Source organism: Marmota monax, unplaced genomic scaffold (assembly GCF_021218885.2).
Source record: "Marmota monax isolate L192 unplaced genomic scaffold, Marmota_monax_Labrador192_F-V1.1 WCK01_AAM20220418_F8-fsc00361, whole genome shotgun sequence".
Classification (NCBI taxonomy): Eukaryota; Metazoa; Chordata; class Mammalia; order Rodentia; family Sciuridae; genus Marmota; species Marmota monax.
In genome coordinates, this window is record NW_026693580.1 from 90,865 (window position 1) to 113,683 (window position 22,819).

The following is a 22,819-nucleotide window of genomic DNA, read 5'->3' on the forward strand; positions in this document are numbered from 1 at the left end:
AAACTCTTATTTAAACAATGATTTTTGTCATTATGGCACTTAAATGGGTTTAGTAACAATACTGAACCTAATAACTATAACTTTTCTTGAGATGGAAAATTTTATATCTTATCTAGATTTCTGAGATATTTATAGCTTCTTAGTCCTTCCTTACACCCCTATGAGCTTATTTTAACAAGAATTTTTGGAGCATCTACTATTTACCTAGCAGTCTATCTCTTATAAAAGTTTCTTAGTTTCTAACATTTCCCCCCATTTTAAAATTAAAGAAATTCTGCCAACCTTGTTTACTAGAATTAAAATATTCTGTAAAAATTCAGTATTTTATTTGTTTCTTATTGTTATATTTTAGCAGTCCTGGAGATCAAACCCTGGGGCTTGCTCATTCTAGGCCTGCACTCTACCACTGAGCTACATCCTTAGCCCTTTTAATTTTATTTTGAGTCTTACTGTGTTGTGTAGGCTAATCTCATACTGCCGATTCTTGTGCCTCAGCCTCCTGAGTAAAAATTTAATATTTTAAAGTCAAGTCCATGGAAGTAATGGGGTTTACTATAAAGCTTATGATGGATGCTTGATTCAGATGCTAGCTTTACTTTGTTGAGAGACACTGGGCAAGTCATTCAAACACTTATTAAATTCATTTCCTTGGCTTAGTGGGTTACATTCTATCTAAGAACCTCTTTAAGAGGCTTAGAAATAGAGCCTGAGAGCAGAGGCCATACTCTGATAGGTGTCACTTCATTTTTCTCTTGCTTCTGGAGTACTGTTTAAACATAGTTTAAAAAATTATATCTAATGTATAATATGGCAATCTTGGCAATGTTTCTGATATGAAGTATTCTTGGTTATCCTAATGGAAGGCAAATCAGAGAAATCTGATAGAATCCTCCACCTTGCTAGCGTAGTGATTTTTACTGACTCTGGATCATTAGGAGTTTTTTGCCCATCTATATATAAGAATATGCAGTACGACTAAAAAAATAAATAAATAAATAAATATTAAAGGAAAGGCGGGGTGGGGGCTAGGGTTGTAGCTCAGTGGTAGCACTTGTCTAGCACGTGCGAGGCCCTGGGTTTGATTCTCAGCATCACATAAAAATAAATAAATAAAATAAAGGTATTGTGTCCAATTACAACTTAAACAAAAATTAAAGTATGCAGACTAAGCACAGATACAACCTGCTTTGGGGTAGCCTCCTTGACAGAGGGATTTGCTGAATGTGGTTACCCTCATGCTTCCTAGGCAAACCTGTTTTCTCCTTCCTGCCACCCATGTGGGTTCACTGTAGCTGCAGCAGAGCAACAGCAGCAGGAATGCAAGTTAAGTTGATGTGTGTGTCATGATTGTCACTCTCAGTGCATTATTGTAGTGGAAAATCTAATAGTATTTATGCAGCATAACATAAGACAACGGATTTTCCCCACTTTGTAATTCTGAAATGTAGTGATAGGTTACAGTTGTGATAGTGAGATTTTCCTGTGCATAAACATTAGTGATATAAGAGGTAGAATTTTTTGTCAGTGAAGTGGGAATTTTAATATTAACTTCGGTTACTGGCACCGAATGGTTTGTTTCAGAAAAAGAGGTGGCAGTTTTGATTCTGTTTAAGCTCTGACATATACCGTTTACTTTGCTAGTGGAAAATTTTCTGGTTTGCTATGTCAAGACTATAAACGTGTACAACTTGAGGAAAAGTTTTCTTTCTAATTTAATTATGACAAAAATAAAACCAGTCTATTCAAATAAAAGTTATTTCTATGAGATATTCTTGATTCGCTTTCCTTCACTCTTCCTTTATCAAATCTTGTCAGCTGTTGTCAAAATTGTTCAGAATTTGGCCTTTGAGAAAAATTTTTTTAAACTACTTTCATTGCCACCCCTGCTGTTCAAGCCATCCACAGCTCTGGGGGACATTGACATACTTCCTGATTACCCTCCTGCTACTCCCCTCTCTCTTATGGGTTCCCTTGTCTTACTTAGAAGTTTCTGAAGTGAGGAAAAGTGTGGGTTGGAAGTTGTCATAATTACCAGGCATAGGAATGAATGAAGTCACTAGGAAAGAGTGAGTAGCATTCATTCATTCAGGAGAAGGCACTGCACTGGTGCTGAGACGACCTCAGGGACCTTAGGTCAGGCTCAGACTGTTGTGGAGTTGGGATGTCAAGGCAGGTGTGGCAGTTGAGGGTCTTTAGTACTTTGTGGGGTTAGGGAGTTTCAGAGTGCTAACGGGGTGGACAGCAGTGCTGAGGAACACCACCCTTCACAGGTAGGGTTTTGCTAATAAGACCTGGCGTAGGAGGTTGAGGAGTGGCTGCAGAGATGAGAACCCAAAGCAAGTGGCACCCCATGTGATGTGAGGGAAGCTTTTTGGAAGGAAAAAAGCACTAATTGAGCACTTGTTCAGTCTCAGTCACTATGAAAGCACCTTACATGTGTCAGTGCATTTCTAACTCACAGATAACTCTGTGAGGTGTCTTTATTTTAAAGTTGAGGAAACCCATGCCAGAAAGTTAAGAAACTTTACTAAGACCACAGAGGGACAAAATAGCGGAGCCAGGATCAACAGTGTTTGGTACCCCTGTGACAAAGTCATGAGTTCTTACGCTGAAGGTCATGGGGCCTTGGAAGAGAGAAGCTGGTTCATAGGGGGTCTTGTGTCTGGCTTCTAGAATGCAGTAAATGGAGGGATGATTGAGTGTTGAAGGAGCAGATGGTGATGCCAGCTACTTCTTCACTGTTCATGTGTATTAGTTCCTGTGCTTTCTGTTAAATAATATGTGTGTGCACGTGTATTTGGTCTTCTTTCCTTCTTTACCACTCACTCCCCCTCAAGTAAAATCCAGATCAGATTATATTGCTTTGCTGTGTTCCTTTCCTCTTACCTGCTTTAACCCAGCTTGCTGTGGATCTTCAGTCTGTTTTGGCAAAAGAAGTGGGCTCTAATCAACCTTTTTTTTGTTGTTGTTAAATTCATCATTTTAATAAGGTTACTAAGTCATGTAGGTTCATAATTTGATGCTTAAAATGTGAAACTAAAGATTCAGATCTGGAGATCTGTGGGCCTTCCACAATGCCATTACTTTTAAAAGTCGTTTTTGGAAGTAATAGGGTGTTCATAATAGACCTGTTCCTGTGATTAGTGTAAGTTATAGCAATCACTTTTACTTTATAAGTGAGAACCACATATACTCTTTGAGGGTATTCTGTTAATAACCACTGAGGAATGGAAGCTTACCTGTGATCTGTCAAGTAATACATATCACCCATAAATTAAATCACTACAGGAGATTAAAAGTAGAACTATCAAAATAGTCAGTAGAGGGAAATAGTTCAGAAAGTAGAACAAAAATGGTAAATGGAAAATAGTAAATAAAATGTAAGAAAATAAGGTATCTATTTAAGAAGTTCATCAGTTAACTAATAAACTACCAGAAAAAGAGAACCAAAAAATCAAGGAATGAAAACTATTAAAAACAAAACAAAACAAAACAAAAAAATAGAAAAAAAGAATTTTTTTTTTCCATAACTGGAGGACATGGGTTTCCAGATGAAAGACAAAGGTACCAAAACAATTAATGTTAAAACACTAGAATCGTGGTGTGTGTGTGTGTGTGTGTGTGTGTGTGTATATATATATATATATATATATATATATATATAAAAACAGTGGGTGGAGTAGAAAACTCTAGATAAAACAAAACTTCTGGAATTCTGGTATTTAAATACAGAATGCATTTGAAAAGGGGAGACAGATTTTTGTTACACTTTCATTTTCATATAAATGAATATAAGGAAATTTTATGTTCAACTTTTCAATTCAAATCTGACATCCAGATTTTTTTAATATTATTTCTTCATATCATTTACTCCTGATCAGTATAAGTTATTGTTTATTAGTTTCTAATGAAGGAACTTAATAATTTTAAATATTGAATTAAAATTATAGGATTCATATAGGTGTGGCGTTATGTATGTGGATTGCATCTAGAACCGATGATTTCCAAGAGTATAAATTCAGAATAATCACTCTTGTTCAGAAGCAGTTATATCTGGATATTGATGTAGAGATGAGGGGGAACAGTCATTCAATGGAAAGAATGTGTTGACATCAAGCTTACCTGAGGCACTTTGTCTTTTTAACCTTTATTGAGTCTTATTTTTCTTTAGAGAGCATTGGAAAATAAAATAATGAAAACAAAGTGACCCATCTATTGTTTCATTAGCCACACCTATTTTTATTTCAAAGTTATGTTTCTTAGGAACACAAAAATTTGCTTCTGTATTTGTTTACATTTTAGAAAACTTTAAACTTAGTAAGAATAGGAAATATAGATGGCTTGCTCTAAGCTAATTTCATTGTTAATGTATATGTGTCCATATGCTTCTTTTAGTTAATTGTCTTCTGGTTTCTAAAAATAGGTGTACTTAAAAAAAATAAATCACTTGGTGTAAATCTCAGTATGGCCTCATTAGAAATGTTTCATGGCCAGTAGTTTAAATTTAACATCAGAGAATTGTAAATTATTTAAATAATTAGACAAAACATATTTTAATCTTTTTTTTTTAAATATATTTATTTTTTAGTTTTCAGCGGACACAACATCTTTGTTTGTATGTGGTGCTGAGGATCGAACCCGGGCCGCACGCATGCCAGGAGAGCACGCTACCGCTTGAGCCACATCCCAGCCCATATTTTAATCTTTTTATTTAGTAAATGACATAAGTTATTGTCACAGGAGCAAAATTTTATTTAAAGTCATGCCTGAACAGATCTAGACCCACAGGTGATTGGATATATGATAGTTCCAATGATCTTTTATTATTATTATTAATATTTTAAGTAATTGCAATCTTTTTATTTATTTATTTTTATGTGGTGCTGAGAATGGAACCCAGTGCCTCATACATGCTAGGCAAGCTCTCTACCACTGAGCCACAACCCTGGCCCATATTATTATTTTTTTATTTTTTATTTTTTGATGTAGTGAGGTCTGAACCCAGAGGCACTCTACCACTGAGCTATACCCTGAATCCTTTCTATTTTATTTAGTGATAGGGTCTTGATGATTTGCTGAGGGTGCTTCTAACTTGCCATCCTTCTGCCTGAGCCTCCTATGTAGTTGGAATAACAGGTGTGTACCACCACAGCTGGCTCTAGTGATATTTAATTTTTGTATTCTCTGGTAATATATTTTTAATATTCATATAAAGTTTGTTGTTCAACTTAACATTATTTTTAAGAATAGTATTGGTTATGTAATATAGGGTTCATATATAGAAAGTGTAGAATCATAGGACTTCAGTGTGGGAATGACTGAAGGAATCTCTAGATTCCTTGTTAGGTTTTTGTAGCTTTTGCACATCAGTAAACTTTCATATTATTCTTTTCTCCTTTCTACCAATCAAGCATACTTTTATTTTCCTACATTTCTACAAATTGATAGAGTTGGATTTAGGACTATTTAAAATATGATCTTTCCCATGTATAAGACTGAACTCTTTTTTCTATTTTATGGGGGCTTCAAAATCTGTAACATGCTCTGTTTCTAGGCCTCTGAATGCTTTTCACTCTGCCTGGAATACTCTGATTCCACTTTAGTCCCAGTTCCCATTTTATTAGATTAACATCAACTCATTTTTCAGGTCTCACTGCTTAAATTAGACACGTTTTAGTCTTCTCTTCATTAGTGAAATAAAAAATTGTACCAATTGGTTTCTACAAGAGTTGCCTAGGTCTGTATTGTCACTGATCCTTCCTTAAACTGAGTTGGATGTTTCTGATGTGTTTTTATGCCACTCTGTTCTTTCCATGCCACAGTACTTGGCACAGTTTATAGTAATTAACTGTTAGGATTTGTTGCCCCTGTTTGACTGTTAGTGCTGTGAGATTTTTCTGCCTTCCTGTGTACCCTGAAACATAAGAGCTCAGTAATTTGTTTAATTAATTATGTCTAGGAGGTTCTGTGAATATTTTTAATGAATGTATACACGAGTTAATATTGAAGAAGAGTGCCTGTGAAACGTGGTTGATGAATAATCTTCTTAGTAGTTTCATGATATAATAATGCTTTAATAATCATTTTACTCTAATATGAATTGTAACTGAATTGGCAAGTAATACAGATACAGAATAGTGGTTCCCTTATTGACAATTGTTCTTTAAAAATATTTTCAAAATAATACATGCATAGAGTGCTCTTATCTCATCTTCTGGATTTTTCTCCTTTACTCATCCCACTTCCTATGTGAAACATCATTTGTATAAATTATTCTGGGAATTGAAAATTCCTTGTGAGGACTGTAAATTATACAGTCCATATTGTGTATACTAGTATATTTTGCACACTAGATAGCCTAGTAAATATGCCCTGCAGTGATTCCAAACCTGCTTAGAGTTTCGCTGTAGACAATTCCCAGAACTTTTTTTTAAATGGACTTCTTTTCCCAGATTATCATGGTTTTAATTATCATTTTTAGAAATCACCCTAAATAAGAATCATACTTCCATGCTTTAGTAATAAAATATCAAGGAATAAACTTTACTATATGCATGTTGGATGCTTAGAGTTAAAATAATATTTCATTTTAAATTTGAGTTTATAGTTTCTGAAACTATCATTGATATTTAAACTAGCTTCCATGTGGTATCTTTAAATTTTTTTCCCCTCTCCTCACTTTTACATATCTATTTTTAAGTAAACTTCCTTTTTGAAGTATTACATACATACATAAAATTACATAATGTATAAGATGCATGAATTTTCCACAGTGACCTCGCCACTGTTGAGACCAGGATGGAGAACTAGCTCCCCACACCACTGTCTTCCAGCTCCGACTCTTGCCTCAACCCCAAAGACAGCTTCTCTGGCCTGACACAGTAGGCCAGCTCTGCCTCTTCTGTGCTCTCTCCTTTCATTCCCACCGTAGTTCAAGAGCTTCATCACTCTGTTCTGTATTGCAGTAGTTCATTTTTATTACAGTATTCTATTACATAAATATATGAATAATGATGTTATGGACATTCTTGTGCTTAACTTTTGGTGCACGGTGTTATGTATTTGTTTGCTGTATATTTAGGAGTGGAATTATTGGGTTATAGGATTCTTTTTAGTAATTGTCAAAAGCTTTCTGTAGTGATTTTTCCAATTTTCTCTTTTACCAGTGGTAGTGTGTAAAAATTCCACCTTCTCATCTTTTGTAACATTTGATGAGTTTATAACAATATTTCATTGTGGTTTTTAACTCCATGATGACTGAGGTTGAATATCTTTTCATATATGAATCCTCCATTTAGATATTCTCCTTTATTTTGTGTTTAATTATTTATTCATTTTTTTGTAGTGTTGCTTTAAAAAAATTTGTTGATTTGTAGGAGTTCTTAATATAGTTTGATTGTGAGACTTTTGTTGGGTACAGGTGTTATATAATTTCTGTTCCATGGCTTGACTTTTTACTCTCTTCATGCTGTCTTTTTATGAGTTGCTGAGGATTGAACCCAGGACCTCGCACGTGCTAGGTGAGTGCTACCACTGAGCCACAAACCCAGTCCCTTTTCATAATGTCTTTTGAGGAATAGAAGTTGTTAGTATATATGTTTAGGGTCTAATGTATCACTCCTTTTTTTGTGGCTAGAGACTTTTATGTTGTTTAGGAAATCTTGGTCAAATCTACTGTCTTGAGCATTTTGTCTTAGGTTGTCTTTTAGGTACTTCATGCTCTGCTTTCATGGTACTGCCTATTGTTGAGTCTCATACTGTCCATTCAGGTGCTCTCTTAACTAGCACCAGTTAGGGAGTGAGCATTCCTTCTTGCTCTGGTTCCTTTGTCATAAATCAAAAGTTTGGCATTGTTCTGGATTCTCTGTTTATTTTTGTGCAGAATACTGAAATGTATTTAATCCTTTTTAGCCTATTAGAAGTCTTAATTTATGGAGGGTAATCACTCCGTTTTTCCTTTATCAAGGTTATTTTCACTTTTCTTGGCCCTTGCATGCGTGCACACATGCATGGGTGAGTTTCTGTGTGTCTTTTGCAGTGCTGGGGATTGTCCGCAGAACTTGTAAAACCATTTTATCAGCCTTCTCCCCACACCCATAAAATGTCTTGACTTTTGATTGAAATTATAAAGTCTTTTGATTAATTGGGAGAGAATGGGAAAGTTAACATCTTGCCATCCATGAACACCAGTATATCTTTTTTTTTTTTTTTTTTTGGTCTTCTTTCATTTATCTCAAGATAGTTTTCTGTGGAGTCTTTGTATAATATTCATTAGATTCTTTGATATACTTTGTTTTTTGAATGCAATTACAAGTGGATTTTTAAAAATTTTACTTATAATTATTTTTTGTTAGTATCTAGAAAAAGTGGATTTTTTCATTGACTTTGCTTATCTATCTTGCTGAATGTATATTCACTTTAATGGCATGCAAATTTTTTTTTTATGTATCTTAATATCATACTTTTACATTTATATAATTGATGAATAATGGCAGTTTTATTTCATTCACTTCAGTCTGTTACCTAGTATTTCATTCTCTTATTATTGTTGATAGGACCTTTAATATAATATTTATTATTTTATGTTATTACTTTTCTGGTACTGGGGATTGAACCCAGGGGCACTTAACCACTCCTGAGCTGCTGGGATTACAGGAGTGAGCCACCATGCCTGGCTCTAACATATTTAATAGAAATGTTAACAATAATCATCTTATTCTTGACTTACAGGATAAAGTTTCTAATATCTTGCTGTTAAGACTGATATTTACTGTGTATTTCTAGATAATGTATTAAGGAGGTTTACCATTTAGTCTTAATTTTTAAAAATAATTCTAAGTTGATTTTTATCACATTTCTTCTCTGCACCTCTTGAGCCAATTATCTCTTTTATTCTGTCAATGTAGAGAATGATGTTGATTGATTTCAAATGTTTAGTGACAGTTCCTGGAGTACAGACAGCCTTTTTTATGTGCCTAAGTTTTTACTGCTGTTTGTGCTCATATTTTACCCCAGCCTTAATGCTTCACTAGGTTGTGTTACCGGATTCAGTATACACTAGTACTCACAGCTGTGATTCATTATGAGAGCCAAAGCAAGCATTGAATTTCATCTAGTGTATTTACTTGGCCATAATGACTTTACTTACACCCTGTATTTTTAACTTTTGATTGAATATGTTCGGTATGACCCATTTTCATTCTTTAATTATAAGTTTCTTTGGGAAATGGCCAAAAGAATTTTGTATTTCTGTCTACAGTGATAAAGCAAGATTTATTTTATTTTTTTTTTTCTCAAGTGGGTTATGAACTCCCACCTTCACCCCATACACAGATTGCAGATTCACATCAGTTACACATCCATTGATTTACAAATTGCCATACTAGTGTCTGTTGTGCTCTGCTGCCTTTCCCATCATCCACCCTCCTAAAGCAAGATTTATAATCTAGCTTAAAAAGAAGTTCTGAAAGTATTTTTAGAAATTATTACATCATTGGTAAATAGCTGTTTAGTTATTGATTGGATATATTAAGTTGTAGTGAGTTTATCACAGAACCAGTCTTTGTGTTTTATTCTTTCTTAACTTTTGAAAAATTTCATGCTTCTTTATTTTTTCCTCTTGTGAATTATTATTATTATTATTATTATTATTTTGCTATCATATGTGTGGAGATTTTATCAGACTCTAAATTTTGTAGTTTATACTGGAATCATAGAGATTATGATGTTCTGTAAATATACATTGATATTATAATACTGGATATCATTTCTAAAATCATATGTTGTGTTCTTTTTTCACGTCCTTCCTCAAATGAAAGTAAATGGTCCCTTTGTTGTCAAATTTTATGCTTGAATTGTAAAACAAATATGGTAGGAAGATTATTAGAGCACTTGCCCTGTTTCAGGTTTTAGTATGTCAGTACTGCTAAAAGTAATGTATATATCTGGTCTAAATTAGAAATATTGATAAGTATTGCCAAATAGTCATTTAGGACATGAAGAAAGGTTAGATTATTCTGGTCTTTTGATTACTTTTATTTATGGTAGTTTTTTTTTTTTTTTTTTTAAGAAACAGCTTAAATTCTTTCAAGTTACCAAGGTATTGTTTAACGCAGTATAGCACTGTATTAAATGCTACTGCTCCGTTTAACTAGAGCAGAGAAACAATCTAATTTAACATTGTCTTGGTTTATTTTGTGTACCTGTAACAAAACACTACAGACTGGGTAATTTGTAAAGAACAGAAATTTGGTGCTGGTATCTTTGCTTCCAAGATGGTGACTTGAATGCCCCATCCTCTGTGGGGAAGATTCTAATTCAGCAGCAGAAGAAGGGACAGTGAGCCCACTCCTTCAAAGCCATCCACCCATCTATTTATGTATATAATTCAGTGCTAGGGCTCAAACCCAGTGTCTCTAGCAGACTGGGCAGACGTTTGGCTTTTGATCCACATTCCCAGACTTCCATAAATCCTTTTTTATACCAGTATTGACCCATTCATAGGGCTCTTCCCCCTCATGACCTTAACACTTCCCATTCAACCCACCTCCCAACACTGTCACGTTGAAGATTAAGTTTCAGCATTAGTTTTGGAAGCAACAAAAACATTGAAACCACAGTAAAGATAAACATGTATTTTTGTGTCAAGAGCTGGGAAGAGTCTGAGATTTTACCTCTTGGTAGGCTGACACATTTCATGAAGAAGACACGATATTCCTGGCTGGAGTCAGAGACAGAATGCTAAGTGGCCAGAATAGCAGCATTGGCACCACTTCCCTGAGCCTCGGGTTTCATGGAGATGGTTTAGTGACTTTTGAGTCCATACAAGGTTGCATCATAGGAGGGCAACGTTGAGGGTAGAGGACCTGTGTCTCTGGTGGGCGGTAAGCCTTAGAACTTGGCTTTGAAGGGAGACTCTCTGTTTTCTTGCACGTGTACATCCTTCAAAGGAGGGTCTTGAGCAGAGACTGAACCTTGAGAGGTGTGAAGAATTGCCTTTCAGTGTTTTATATTTTTTTCATTGTTGATGGACCTTTATTGTTTTATTTATTTGTTTTTATGTGGTGCTAGACAAGTGCTCTACCCCTGAGTCACAACCAGAGACCCTTTCAGAGTTTTGAAAGGTAAATAAACAAATGGGAAGACAGGCCTGAGTAAGTGACTTGACAGATTTTAGATAGCTGATCTAATTCTTGAGTGTCTTTGCACTATTGTTTTTTCTTAGTGTAAGTTCGCCTCTGGGGGAATTTGTGTATAACTTCCTTGTGTCAGTGCTTGTGTTTATAAAATCTCAGGTAAGTGAAAGTAAATAAAAAGATGAAAGGATACAATTTTAATTTAGTAAAACTTCATTGAGGCATTGACCTTGGAAAAAAGTGGTTTAAAAATGATGGGAACTCTATCTTCAGTGTTCAGACTGGATTTGTAAGAGATTTCTGAGACTAAAATTCTTCAAAGTGGAATTTTATTGTGCATTGGAACCAAAATATACAGCACCTCACTAAAGTCACCAAGGTCAAAGAGCACATAGGGGCTTTAGTGCTGGTGCCACAGATCTGAGGTAGTCTGATCACAGGAGTTGGAACATTCAGTCTTGTCAGTGTTTGAACTACAAGCAGAAAATACAAACAAAAGACAAAAGACTTAGCTTTTGAGGTCAGCACCATATCCTTTAAGTTATTTTGGACTCCCTAAAATTGACATTGTTGATTTTTTTTTTTTTTGGTATCAGGTATTGAACCCAGGGGACTTAAACACTGAGCACATACATCCCAGCCTTTTTTATTTTTTATTTTGAGACAGGGTCTTGCTAAGTTCCTCCGACCCTTGCTAAATTGCAGAAGCTAGAATTGAACTTGCAATCCTCCTGCCTCAATCTCCCGAGCCCCTAGGGTTACAGGCATGTGCAACTGTGCCCGGCTTTTTGATCATCTTTTTGGTTCCTTTAGTATGTTAACATTCTGATTCTTCTTTCATCTTTTCCTTTGGTTCTCTCTTGCACAGCAGTCGTTTCTTTATATGCTCTTCACATGTTGAGCTTTCCTGGGTTGAGCCTTCTGCCTCATGCCTCCTCCTCCTTTAATATCAGACCTCATGTGTGCACATGACTCTGAAGTCTTTCCTCTTGTGTTTCCAAACCACAGTTTAGACTGTAAACCCAATAGAATATTTCCTTTCAAGTTGTTCTACCCGTGCCCTACAAACCTTTTTATTTGGGTTTGAATGTGTTCATGCAAAGGGCAGTGGCAAAAGCATGTTAATATTTTACTCTTTTAAAAGACATTCTCAAGCCAATTATTTTCATAAGCCTTTATGATCTTATTTATGGGTGTTGTTTTGTAAGTTCTGTTTTGTTTGTAATTTATTTGTCTTTTCATATTTAATTTCAGTTTGTCGTGTTTCCATTGCTGAAATAAGCTGTTGGAACTTTGTCTTCCATCTCCTTCCCCTTCTACCCTATACATACTTGCAAGCACAAAGTATTTTTAATATTATTCATGGAATTTGGGTTTTTATTATTATTTTTATTTTATGGTTTTTTGGGTACTGGGGATTGAACCCAGAGGCACTTAACTACTGAGCCACATCCCCAGTCCTTTTTATTTTTTTACTTCAAGATAGGTTTTGCTAAGTTGCTTAAGGCCTCACTAAATTGCTGAGGCTGGCTTTGAACTTGGGATCCTTCTGCCTCAGCCTCCTGAGCTGCTAGGCTTACAGGTGTGCGCCACCATACCTGGCTATTATTATTTTTATTCAGTCTGTACTTATGGGGTAAAAGGTAAATTTTGTGTTACTTTCCCTTTTTGTAGGTCTCTGTGCCTTGCGAAGAGTCCTGAGGAAGCAGCCTGTTCTCCCCGATAGTAAGGTGGCTGGGTTAGTGAAGATTACTCTGAATGATTTCTTACAGGGAATGAATGACATCAGGCCCAGTGCCATGAGGGAAGTAGCGATTGATGTCCCAAATGTAAGTAATTTATTCTGCCTTCTAACTGTGCTAAATTAAATTCTGAAAGAAACAGAGACTCCAGAGAGACTGAGTTTTTAGCTGAAACTTTTAAGAAAGTAAATTTGTAATTCAAAATATTATTGAGAAAACTATAGGTTTAATGCAGTTGTAAGAAGGAAGATAGATCCTGTTTCCTTTACCTATTTTCTTTCAGTGGCAACACCTTGTGAAACTTCGGCAAGTATCACAAACAGAATGTTCATGTTATAATCCAGGCCCATTCAGAGTTCCCCACTTTTACTTGTACCCATTTTTGTGTTTCTGTTTAGTTCTGTACAGTTCTGACACATAAAGCTTTGTGTATTCATCACCACAGTCAAGATACTGAACATTTCTATCATATAAAGACCCCTCGTGTTGTCCTTTCATAGGCACACCTACCTCATTCCTGTTCCCATTTCTAAAGTATTGTTTTTTCAGAAAGATATAAATGGAATCATACAATGTGCACTTTGGTGGAGTTAGCTTTTTTCTCTAAGCTAATTCCCTAAAGATTCAAACAAATTCTATCAAAGTTTGTTCCTTTCTAATCCTGAGTAGTTGTGTCAGCTAGTTCTGGGTTCCTGTAACCTAATAGTAAGGTAATCAATCAACTTTTAAAAAAGATTTATTTTTGTCCAGTTTTGGAGCTTTAAGTCCATTGTCTATGGGCCTATGGTAAGGCAGGAGCCTGTGGCAAAGGAGACTGCTTATTTCAGACCTGTTGGGAAATGGAAACAAGAAAAAGGAAGGAACCAGGGTTCCACATTTTTCTTCAAGGGCTCTCCACCAGTGACCTAAAACCTCCCTTTCCGAAGAGTGCCAAGCAGAGGACTGAACCTTTAAAACATGGGACTTTTGGGGACAATGAAGAGCCAAACTATAGCAGTAGCATTCCATGATAGCTGTGTACACCACTTGTTGATAGACATCTGGGTGTTTCCAGTGTTTGGCTACTATCAGTGAAGCTGTTATGAATAGGTATTTTATACACAAGAGTTTTCATTTCACTGGAATAAATGACCAAGATTGAGATTGCTGGGATATATACAGATTTTTGCAGTAAGTTTAGTTTTATAGGAAGAGGTCAACTAGGAGATTTTACACTTAGGATGCCTACTATTCTGTTTGTTTGTTTTTTTCTTCCTTCCTTCCTTTCTTTTTTTTAACATACAGTTCCACAAAGAAGTCACTTTTTACATGTAGGTCTTTTTGTTATATATCTCTCATTACTCACGTGGCCCTGATATTCAGGGGAAAAAAGGGTCCTTTAGGTTGCTTTGAGTATATTAATATTTCTGCAAAAAGAACATTGAAACCCAGCACTGGCAATGTGCCCTGATGGTACTGAAGGTAGGCCACTATGGTTGTCTCACACAAGATTAGCATCTCTAGCTCTTAGTGTAACTTGGGGAATTTTAGATTGCTTTCTGAAAGCTGTTAGTTGAGCTTTGATGGATGAGTGAAGGTTTGTGACTTTTCTTTCCCTGTCCTATATGTTATCTGTATTTATGGTGAGCAGTATGAACGGTGTGTGTATGCATTGTGAAGTGTTGATCACAGTCTAGTGATTGACATTTCCATCACCCCACGCAGTTACTGTTTTTGTGTTTAATGAGAACATTTAAGGTATGAATTATTAACTAATTTCACATGCGCCATGCAATCTTTCTCGTGCATTACATTAGATCTTTAGAAGTTATCATCCATAACTTTTTTTTTTAAGGGGTGGGTACTTGGGATTGAAATCAGGGGCACTCAACCACACACCCCAGCTCTATTTTATATTTTATTTAGAGATAGGGTCTCACTGAGTTGCTTAGCGTCTCACTGTTGCTGAGGTTGGCTTTGAACTTGGCGATCCTCCTGCCTCCGCCTCCCAAGCCAGTGGGATTATAGGTGTGTACCACCATAACTTTGTATCCTTTGGCCAAAATGTCCTTCTTTTCCCCATCCTCTTAGTCCTGGCAGCCACCATTGTACTCTGCTACTGTGAGTTTTCCACATATGAGTGAGATTGTACAGTATTTGTCTTTCTGTGCCATGCTTATTTCGCTTGGAATAATATCTCTCATATTCATGGTATTGTAAATGAGAGGATTTCCTTCTTGTTTAAGGCCAAACAGTATTCCATTGTGTATATATGCCACATTTTCATTGTGCATTCACCCATTCATAGACATTTAGATTGATTCCAAATCTTGGCTATTGTGAATAATGCTGCAGTGAACATTGGAGCATAGAGACTTCTTTGAGAAGTATCTTTATTTTCCTTGAATATATATTCGGAAGTGAGTTTGCTAGATTGAATAGTAGATCGGCTTCATTTCTGAAGAACCTCTCCTGTTTTCCATAGTGGCTATACCAATTTACGTTCCCACCAACAGTGTACAGGACTTCCTTTTTCTCTGTATCCTTGCCAACACTTTTGTCTGTTTTGTTATTTTGTTTTTGTTTTCTGCAGTAGTGGGAATTAAACTCAGGGAGGGCACTTTACTAGTAAGATACATTCCCAGCCTGTTTTATTTTATTTTTAGACAGGGTCTCTCCAGGTTGTGGAGGCTTGCCTTGAACTTGTGATATTCCTGAGCAGACACCTCTTTTTATTTTTACAGATGAATTACTTAATGAGGTTTTGAATTCAAACTTAATTTGCGGGTTTTCAAAGGCCTCATAGGGAGCTGGGGATATAGCTCAGTTGATAGAGTGCTTGTCCCGCATGCACAAGGCTATGGGATTCTGTCCCTACACCATAAAAACAAAACAAACAAATACATAAATAAGCACTGTAGCAGAACATACTCATTTAGTGTAAATTATTTCACAAATGCAATTATGGAATAATGAATGATTGATGCTTAATATAAATTTTTCATTGCTTAGGAATTTATGGTCTAAATAAATGTGTGTTTGGGCACATTAATATAAATATTTTTACTTGCAATGTTTATCTACATTTTATTGACTGTTTTGTACAATGTAATGGATCAGAGAGATTCCTTGTCATCAAGTACCACACGAAAATTTCAGGTGATAGTTACGAATCACTTCCTCCATTCAACCCCACTATAGTTTTAAATGTTTAGGGACTCTCGGAATATACAGTAAGGTTTTAAAGTTACTGCAGTGGAGAATGTGTTTGTTAAACAGTGTCTACTCTTGGAATTGCTAAAGTAAGTTTCAAAGGCATCGTAGGGAGCTGGAGATATAGCTCAGTTGATAGAGTGCTTGTCTGGTGCTACATCATAGGACCTGGTGCTACAACTACATTTTTAATTGCTATAATGGAAGACTTCTTTTATTTTCTTTTGATACGGTATTTACAATCCATGGACTTGTGCCATTTTCCATTTGGCACTTTATTATTTGGCCTAAGGCTGTGTTGTAACAACTCAAGAGCTTTGGAATGATCAGCAGTGATAAAAGTACTTTCTTTCACACAGTTTTTATGCTTCCTTCAGATTGTAAAAGCTTTCCTGAGATTTCAACATTTGTATAATTAGATTTCTACATTTTATTTTTCTGATTTCTGGCTATTATATCTACAAACATAGCTCTGAATTATTTTACAGAAGGTTTAATATTTGCTATAGAAAATCTGTTGCAAGAGGCTGGCTAGTTGTGAACATTGAACAAATACTGTAGTAAAGTGATATGCAGCACATTTTGAGAAAAGATGTTAGTGTGTAAAATGAAAACTTCTAAATCACACATGCCTGGTTACACTTAAATTTGCAAGAAAAGTCCTAAGACAGAAATGTCGCCAATTATAATATAATGTAATGCAGTGTTAATTTTAGGAGACTATAAGTGTTACCACTTACTTAAAATATAATGTTTCCAGGTTTTGGAGTTTCTGAATTGGTCACTACCATGACATTAAAATCAAATGCAGTTTTTTAATGCTGTAGGAACCCTTAGAATCTGTGAATATGCTGGAATTGTGAAATTCCAGTTTCCTTACCTAGAGATAATAACTGTTAACATTTTGTATACTTCTAAGATTTTTTTTCCTGCTCCTATATATATTTTAATATAGTTGATCTTAGGACATAAAAAGTTTTATATTTTTTTTTTCTCTTTAAGTTAAACATTTAACTTTAAAATTTATTGGCCAACTTATTTTAAAAAACTGTATAATGGCTGTTATATGGATACATTTTTATATGGATATAGCTCGGTTTTTTGTCTTTTACACAATACCTTTATTTTATTTTTATGTGATGCTGAGACTTGAACCTAGTGCCTCATGCATGCTAGGTGAGTGCTCTACCACTGAGCCATAGCCCCAGCCCTTACATTTTTATATGGAGAGGATTATTTTATCCTTCTTCTAAAATGAAATATTTAACTTTCCTTCCTTCCTTCCTTCCTTCCTTCCTCCCTCCCTCCCTCCCTCCCTCCCTCTCTCTCTCTCTCTTTCTCCTTCTCTCTCTCTCTCTCTCTCTGTCTCTCTCTTTCTTGTTTGGGTTTTCTTTTGGTTCTAAGGATTGAACCCAGTGGTATTTAACCACTAAGCCACATCTTTAGCACTTTTTCTTTTTATTTTGAGACAGAGTCTTGCTAAGTTGATCAGGGCCTTCCTAAGTTGTGCAGGCTGACCTTTAACTGGTGATCCCGCTGCCTGAGCCACCCCAGTTCCTGGGATTGCAAGCATGCACTGTCACACCTGCTTAGCTTTTTTCTGTTTTTCTACACTATTGCCATGAAAATATTTGTGTACAGATATTGCATTTATTATTGCTAGAAGTGGAATTATCAGACTAAAATATGTGATTTATAAAGATTGTGACAAATGTCATTAAGTTCTTGTTTTCTTTTTATAGAAAAGTTGTTCTAATTTATAGTTGATGTGACAACAATTTAAAAATACAAAAAGCTTAAAGCAAAACTCATTTTATTTTCACATTAGACTTTTTCTTTAGTTTATTTTCTTGACTGGAAAGATCTTTATTATGAGAAGTTATACTGATTAGTTTAGATAAATACAGATTTTAAAAAGAAAATGAAAAAGTAATTATCAATTACGTGTCTTCTCTCTATATAAAAATGGTAAATTTTTAGATAAAAGGTGTAGCTGGACTATTACTTGGGATTTTATGTTCTGTAACAGCATAAGTTCTTAACTTTTATTTTATCCTTGATACTTACCATATGACTAGCATGTAGTAATACCCATATTTGTTGAATGAATAATTTTAATTTTCTTGAGAAAAGCCCTCACAGTAAATGATGAATTTCAGATATATATAAAAATGAACACAGCATCCTTCGGCTGTACCACAGTACAGTAAAGTGTATTATTATTTTCATGTAACATTCTTTTCTAACATTCATTTAACATTCATGTAAATTTTTTGATATTTTAAAAAACAGCTGATATCTTTAGCAAGTTTAAAAACTAGTTCAGTGAATTTAACATTTGCAGTGTGAAGATGCCTTTAAAAGCCTGCCCTAAGCCTGCCCTACTCTGGTAGGATGAACATAGGGATGTTCAATGAAAGAAATATGGTGCTTTTAATATTTGTATTTACGTATTATCTTTTTTAAAAAAAATTTTTTAGTTGTAGATTAACTCAATATCTTTATTTATTTGTTTGTTTTATGTGGTGCTGAGTATCGAACCTGAATCCAGTGTCCCACACGTGTGAGGCAAGTGCTGTACCACTGAGCTACAACCCTAGTCCTGTATTTACATATTATCTTGGCAGTGAGTCACTTCATATGCACCATTAACAATTAGCTGTGATAAATAGCATTCTTAACGAAATAAATACAAATTGGTGACCATCAAATTTAATTCCATTTTGCATCTAAGTGTCCCAGCCCAGGCTTTTTCTATTTTATGTAGAGGAGTTTTAAATTGTCTTTTATTTTGGACAATTTATATATCTTTATACTTTTACCCTTGCCTTTTTATCTGTTTTCAGAATTTAGATATTGGGTTCACGGTAATTTAAAAACCATCAAAAGGGTTAACTGAATTTTGTAAAGTGAACCGTGGCCAGAGCCTTAGACTAACTGGAATCCCAGCCCCAGCTGGGGTATCTTTAGCTATCAAACCAAATATCATCACTCACATAAACATTCCTCATTCACTTTCGTTTTTACAAATGGTAAACTTCTTATTTATATGAATAATCAAAAGGCTGTCTTTCACTAATAATGTATTCAAAATTTACTGCTGTATTATTACCTGGCATCTTTTCAGATGAGGCTACAATATCAGAATGTGACTGTCAGTTGAATCTCATAGGATGAGCTCATTAGTGGTATGTTTCTGGTGCAGAGATTTGAATGAAGTGGTTTAATTGACCATAATTATATTTCATTCTTCATATACCCTTAGGATATTTAGAAGGAATCTATTTGAGTTTCTATTCTTTAAATATATACACATTCTATATTTTTAAGTTTTTCACAAACTCAAGGGATTGAGGATTTCTCTCATGCATTATTAAATAAAATCTTGCTTTTTTTGGAATAAATACCACAACCTGTGGAAATTCTGTTAATTCCATATTGGTTCTTGGCAAATTTTGGTTTCTTTTGATTCTATTTCTTGTTGGCTAGACAGAAAAGTGTCTTCTATCACTCCCAAGATCCTAGTCTTCCTTGCCAAGTTCTCATGCATATTTATAGTTTTCTGTAATAACAATTCAACAGGAAAGCACATTTGGAAAAGTAGATTACTTTTAATCAGGAAATATTCAGTGCCAAAATCAGGACTGTAGTTTTAACCTTATTAAATATTTTAGAGCTTAACTCTTTCATTCTTATTATTTTTTTAACCTTACTTAGGCCTCCTTTAGGAGAAATGAGAGAGCAAAAGTTAGTGAAAGGATTCACAATTTCTGTTATCAACTTCAGTCCTTATTAACTTTGGTGAAATCAGTCCTCCTCTCAGGTTCTAAATGCAATTTAATTTACATTTTATATTGGTTGTCTTGTTTTATGTTTGTAAATAATGTTGAGGTTTCAATAAAAAGCAGTTACTGCATTTGTATGATCCTTTGGTTGCTTTTCTAAACATTTGGAGACTGCTGACAGTACACACTTAGGGTAAAGGAGATACTTTGCATAAAGACTGATATCAATGGGTAGGGCTAATGTGATTCTTTTGTGGTTTTACATTTCATTCACATTTCACTTAATGCAGACATGGAATAATTGTGCATTCAGCTGATCTTGACCTTGAATCCATTGGTCTTACTACTTTCCAAAGAATTACTGATACAGTGAATCTCACATTATGTCTACCTTTGTTGAACCACCTCATATTTATGCATATGCTGAAAAATTATTTTCTAACATCTTTAAGTTACCAAAGATGCTGTAATGTGTACAGTGCACTTGCACACAAAAGTACACAAAATGTGTTGTGTTTTTTTTTTTTTTTTTGGTACCAGGGATTGAACTCAGGGGCACTCAACCACTAAGCCACATCCTCAGCCCTATTTTGTATTTTATTTAGAGACAGGGTCTCACTGAGTTGCTTAGCACCTTGCTCTTTTGCTGAGGCTGGCTTTGAACTTATGATCCTCCTGCCTCAGCCTTCTCCAGCCCCTGTGATTATAGGCATGAGCCACTGTACCTGGCAGAATGTGTCATTTTGACCTAAGTTTTTGTTGTTGTTCCTCTTTGTACTCTTGGTGCTTGGCAGATAGTAATAACTAAGTGAATGTTTATTGGGTGTTTGAATGAAATTTCATGAAACATGTTGTTAATTTTTCAGATAGAGTTCTTTTGCTTTTCAGAGTCAGAACTATTGGGGGATTTTGTTTATTTATACACACACAGACACACACACACACAGACACACCGTTATTTCAGGTATATCTGTGAGGGGATTTATTATGGAAGCTGAAGCTGGTGACTCTGGGAAACACCTCATAGGGCTCAATCCAAGTCTAAGAGGCCCCTAGTCAGAGAATATGATGGTATAATTCTATCTGAGGCTAAAAGCCTGAGAATCTGGCGTGTCACTGGTACCAGTCCCAGAGTGTGAAGGTGGGAGAACCTGGAGTCACCATGCTCAAGGGCTGGAGAAGAAGGGGTTCAGTTCCAGGAGAGAACCGTTTACCTTTTCTCTACCTTTTGTTCTACCTGGGATCCCAGTGGATTGGATGGTGCCCCCACCACATTGAGGGTGGTCTTCCCCCTCATATCATTCTCATTGAGAAATAATTAATCCAGTCAGGTTGGTGCTTTTTTCCCATAATACCTTTAATGAGATATAATTAATGTACCAAGGAGTTTATCCAATGAAAGGGTCCAATTCATCCATCTTTAGTATATTTACAAATTTGAGTAACAATCACTAACATCAGCTTTAGAACATTCCTCTTCCTAAAAAGACATCCATTACCCTTCACCCATCACCTTCCAACTGACCTCTCCCCCTGTTCTTAGTCAGCTACTTATCTGCTTTATAATATTTGCCTATTCTGGACATTTCATATAAATGGAACAATAAAGTATGTGACTTTTTTGGTTTGTCATGTTTTCCTTAGCATAAGGTTTTCACAGTTCATCCACATTGTGTTATTTGTTAGTACTTCATTCTTTTAATTGCCAAATAACATTCATTTATATGGATATATCACATTTAAAATATCCATTCATTGATTGGTAGACAGTTGGGTTGTTTGTATACTTTTGGCACTCATGAATAATGTTATTATGAATATTTATTTAAATAATAAAATTAAATAATAATAATAATAATAAATTTAATATTTATTAAATAATAAAAAGCTGGAGCTAGCTTGAACCCAGGGATGCTTTAGCATTGAGCTACATCCTCAGGACACACTGTCCTGTCTGCCTCCGCCTCCGCCCCACCCTTTTTTTTAAGCTCCTATCTTGCAAGGTTGCTGAGGCTGACCTTGAACTTGTACTCCTCCTATCTCCCAAGTTGCTGGAAACACAGGCATGCACCATCATGCCCCGCTACATACAAATTTTTGTTTGAACATCTGTTTTCAGTTCTTTTGGGTATATATCGAGGAGTAATTTAACTTCCTACCTACTTACTGTCTGCCCACCTACCTACCTACCTACTTGTCTGCCCACCTATCTGTCTTTCTCAGCGTAGTGATGTATTAGAAGGATTCGCTGGACTTAGCAGCTGTGACACTCATGTAATGAAAGATACAGATCAGCATGAACAAAGGGAAAAGGTGCTTGGGGTGAAGTCCAGGAGGAACCAAGCACAAACTTCTAGGTGTGCTCTCCTGGTGCAGTGACCTGGGAACATACTTAATTTTCCTAGCAGTGTTGTGTGATGACCTGTGTGCAGTATTGTCAACCATGAAAGTTCATGGGAGCCTTAATACCCAGAATTTTAAAGGGGGCCAATCCTGTAGGTATCCTGCAGTGCTAGCCTGATTGACCTCAGCTACTCAAGATTCCAGACCTCCCAGAGTAAAATCAAATGGTCACCATGAATCGCATGTCAGTATAAACTTAACTGGACAAACTAGTGGAGTTTGGCAGAAGGCCTTAGAAAAATCTGTTAAGCATCACAATCCAAATTCCCAGAGTTATCTCCCAGAAGACTTCTTTTTTTTGAGAGAGAGAGAGAGAATTTTTTTTTTAATATTTATTTTTTAGTTTTCAGCGGACACAACATCTTTGTTTGTATGTGGTGCTGAGGATCGAACCCGGGCCGCATGCATGCCATGTGAGTGCGCTGCCGCTTGAGCCACATCCCCAGCCCCAGAAGACTTCTTAGGGCTGGTTATCAAAGCACGCTTTTGCCACGTGCAGGCTTTTAATTAAATCTTTCTTGAACATTGTCTGTACTTATTATTAAACTCAATGCTTTATTAG

At 35.5% G+C, this 22,819-nt stretch overlaps 1 protein-coding gene across 4 annotated transcripts in view; it reads left to right on the forward strand.

Moving 5' to 3' along the window:
- Nucleotides 1-22,819, forward strand: part of Afg2a (AFG2 AAA ATPase homolog A) — a 262,839-nt gene that overhangs the window by 24,054 nt on the left and 215,966 nt on the right. For all 4 annotated transcript variants that reach the window (XM_046459276.2, XM_058583966.1, XM_058583967.1 and 1 more), the window contains exon 10: nt 12,810-12,964. In XM_046459276.2, coding sequence (XP_046315232.1) covers nt 12,810-12,964 — 155 coding nt within the window. The remainder of the gene's footprint in view (nt 1-12,809; nt 12,965-22,819) is intronic.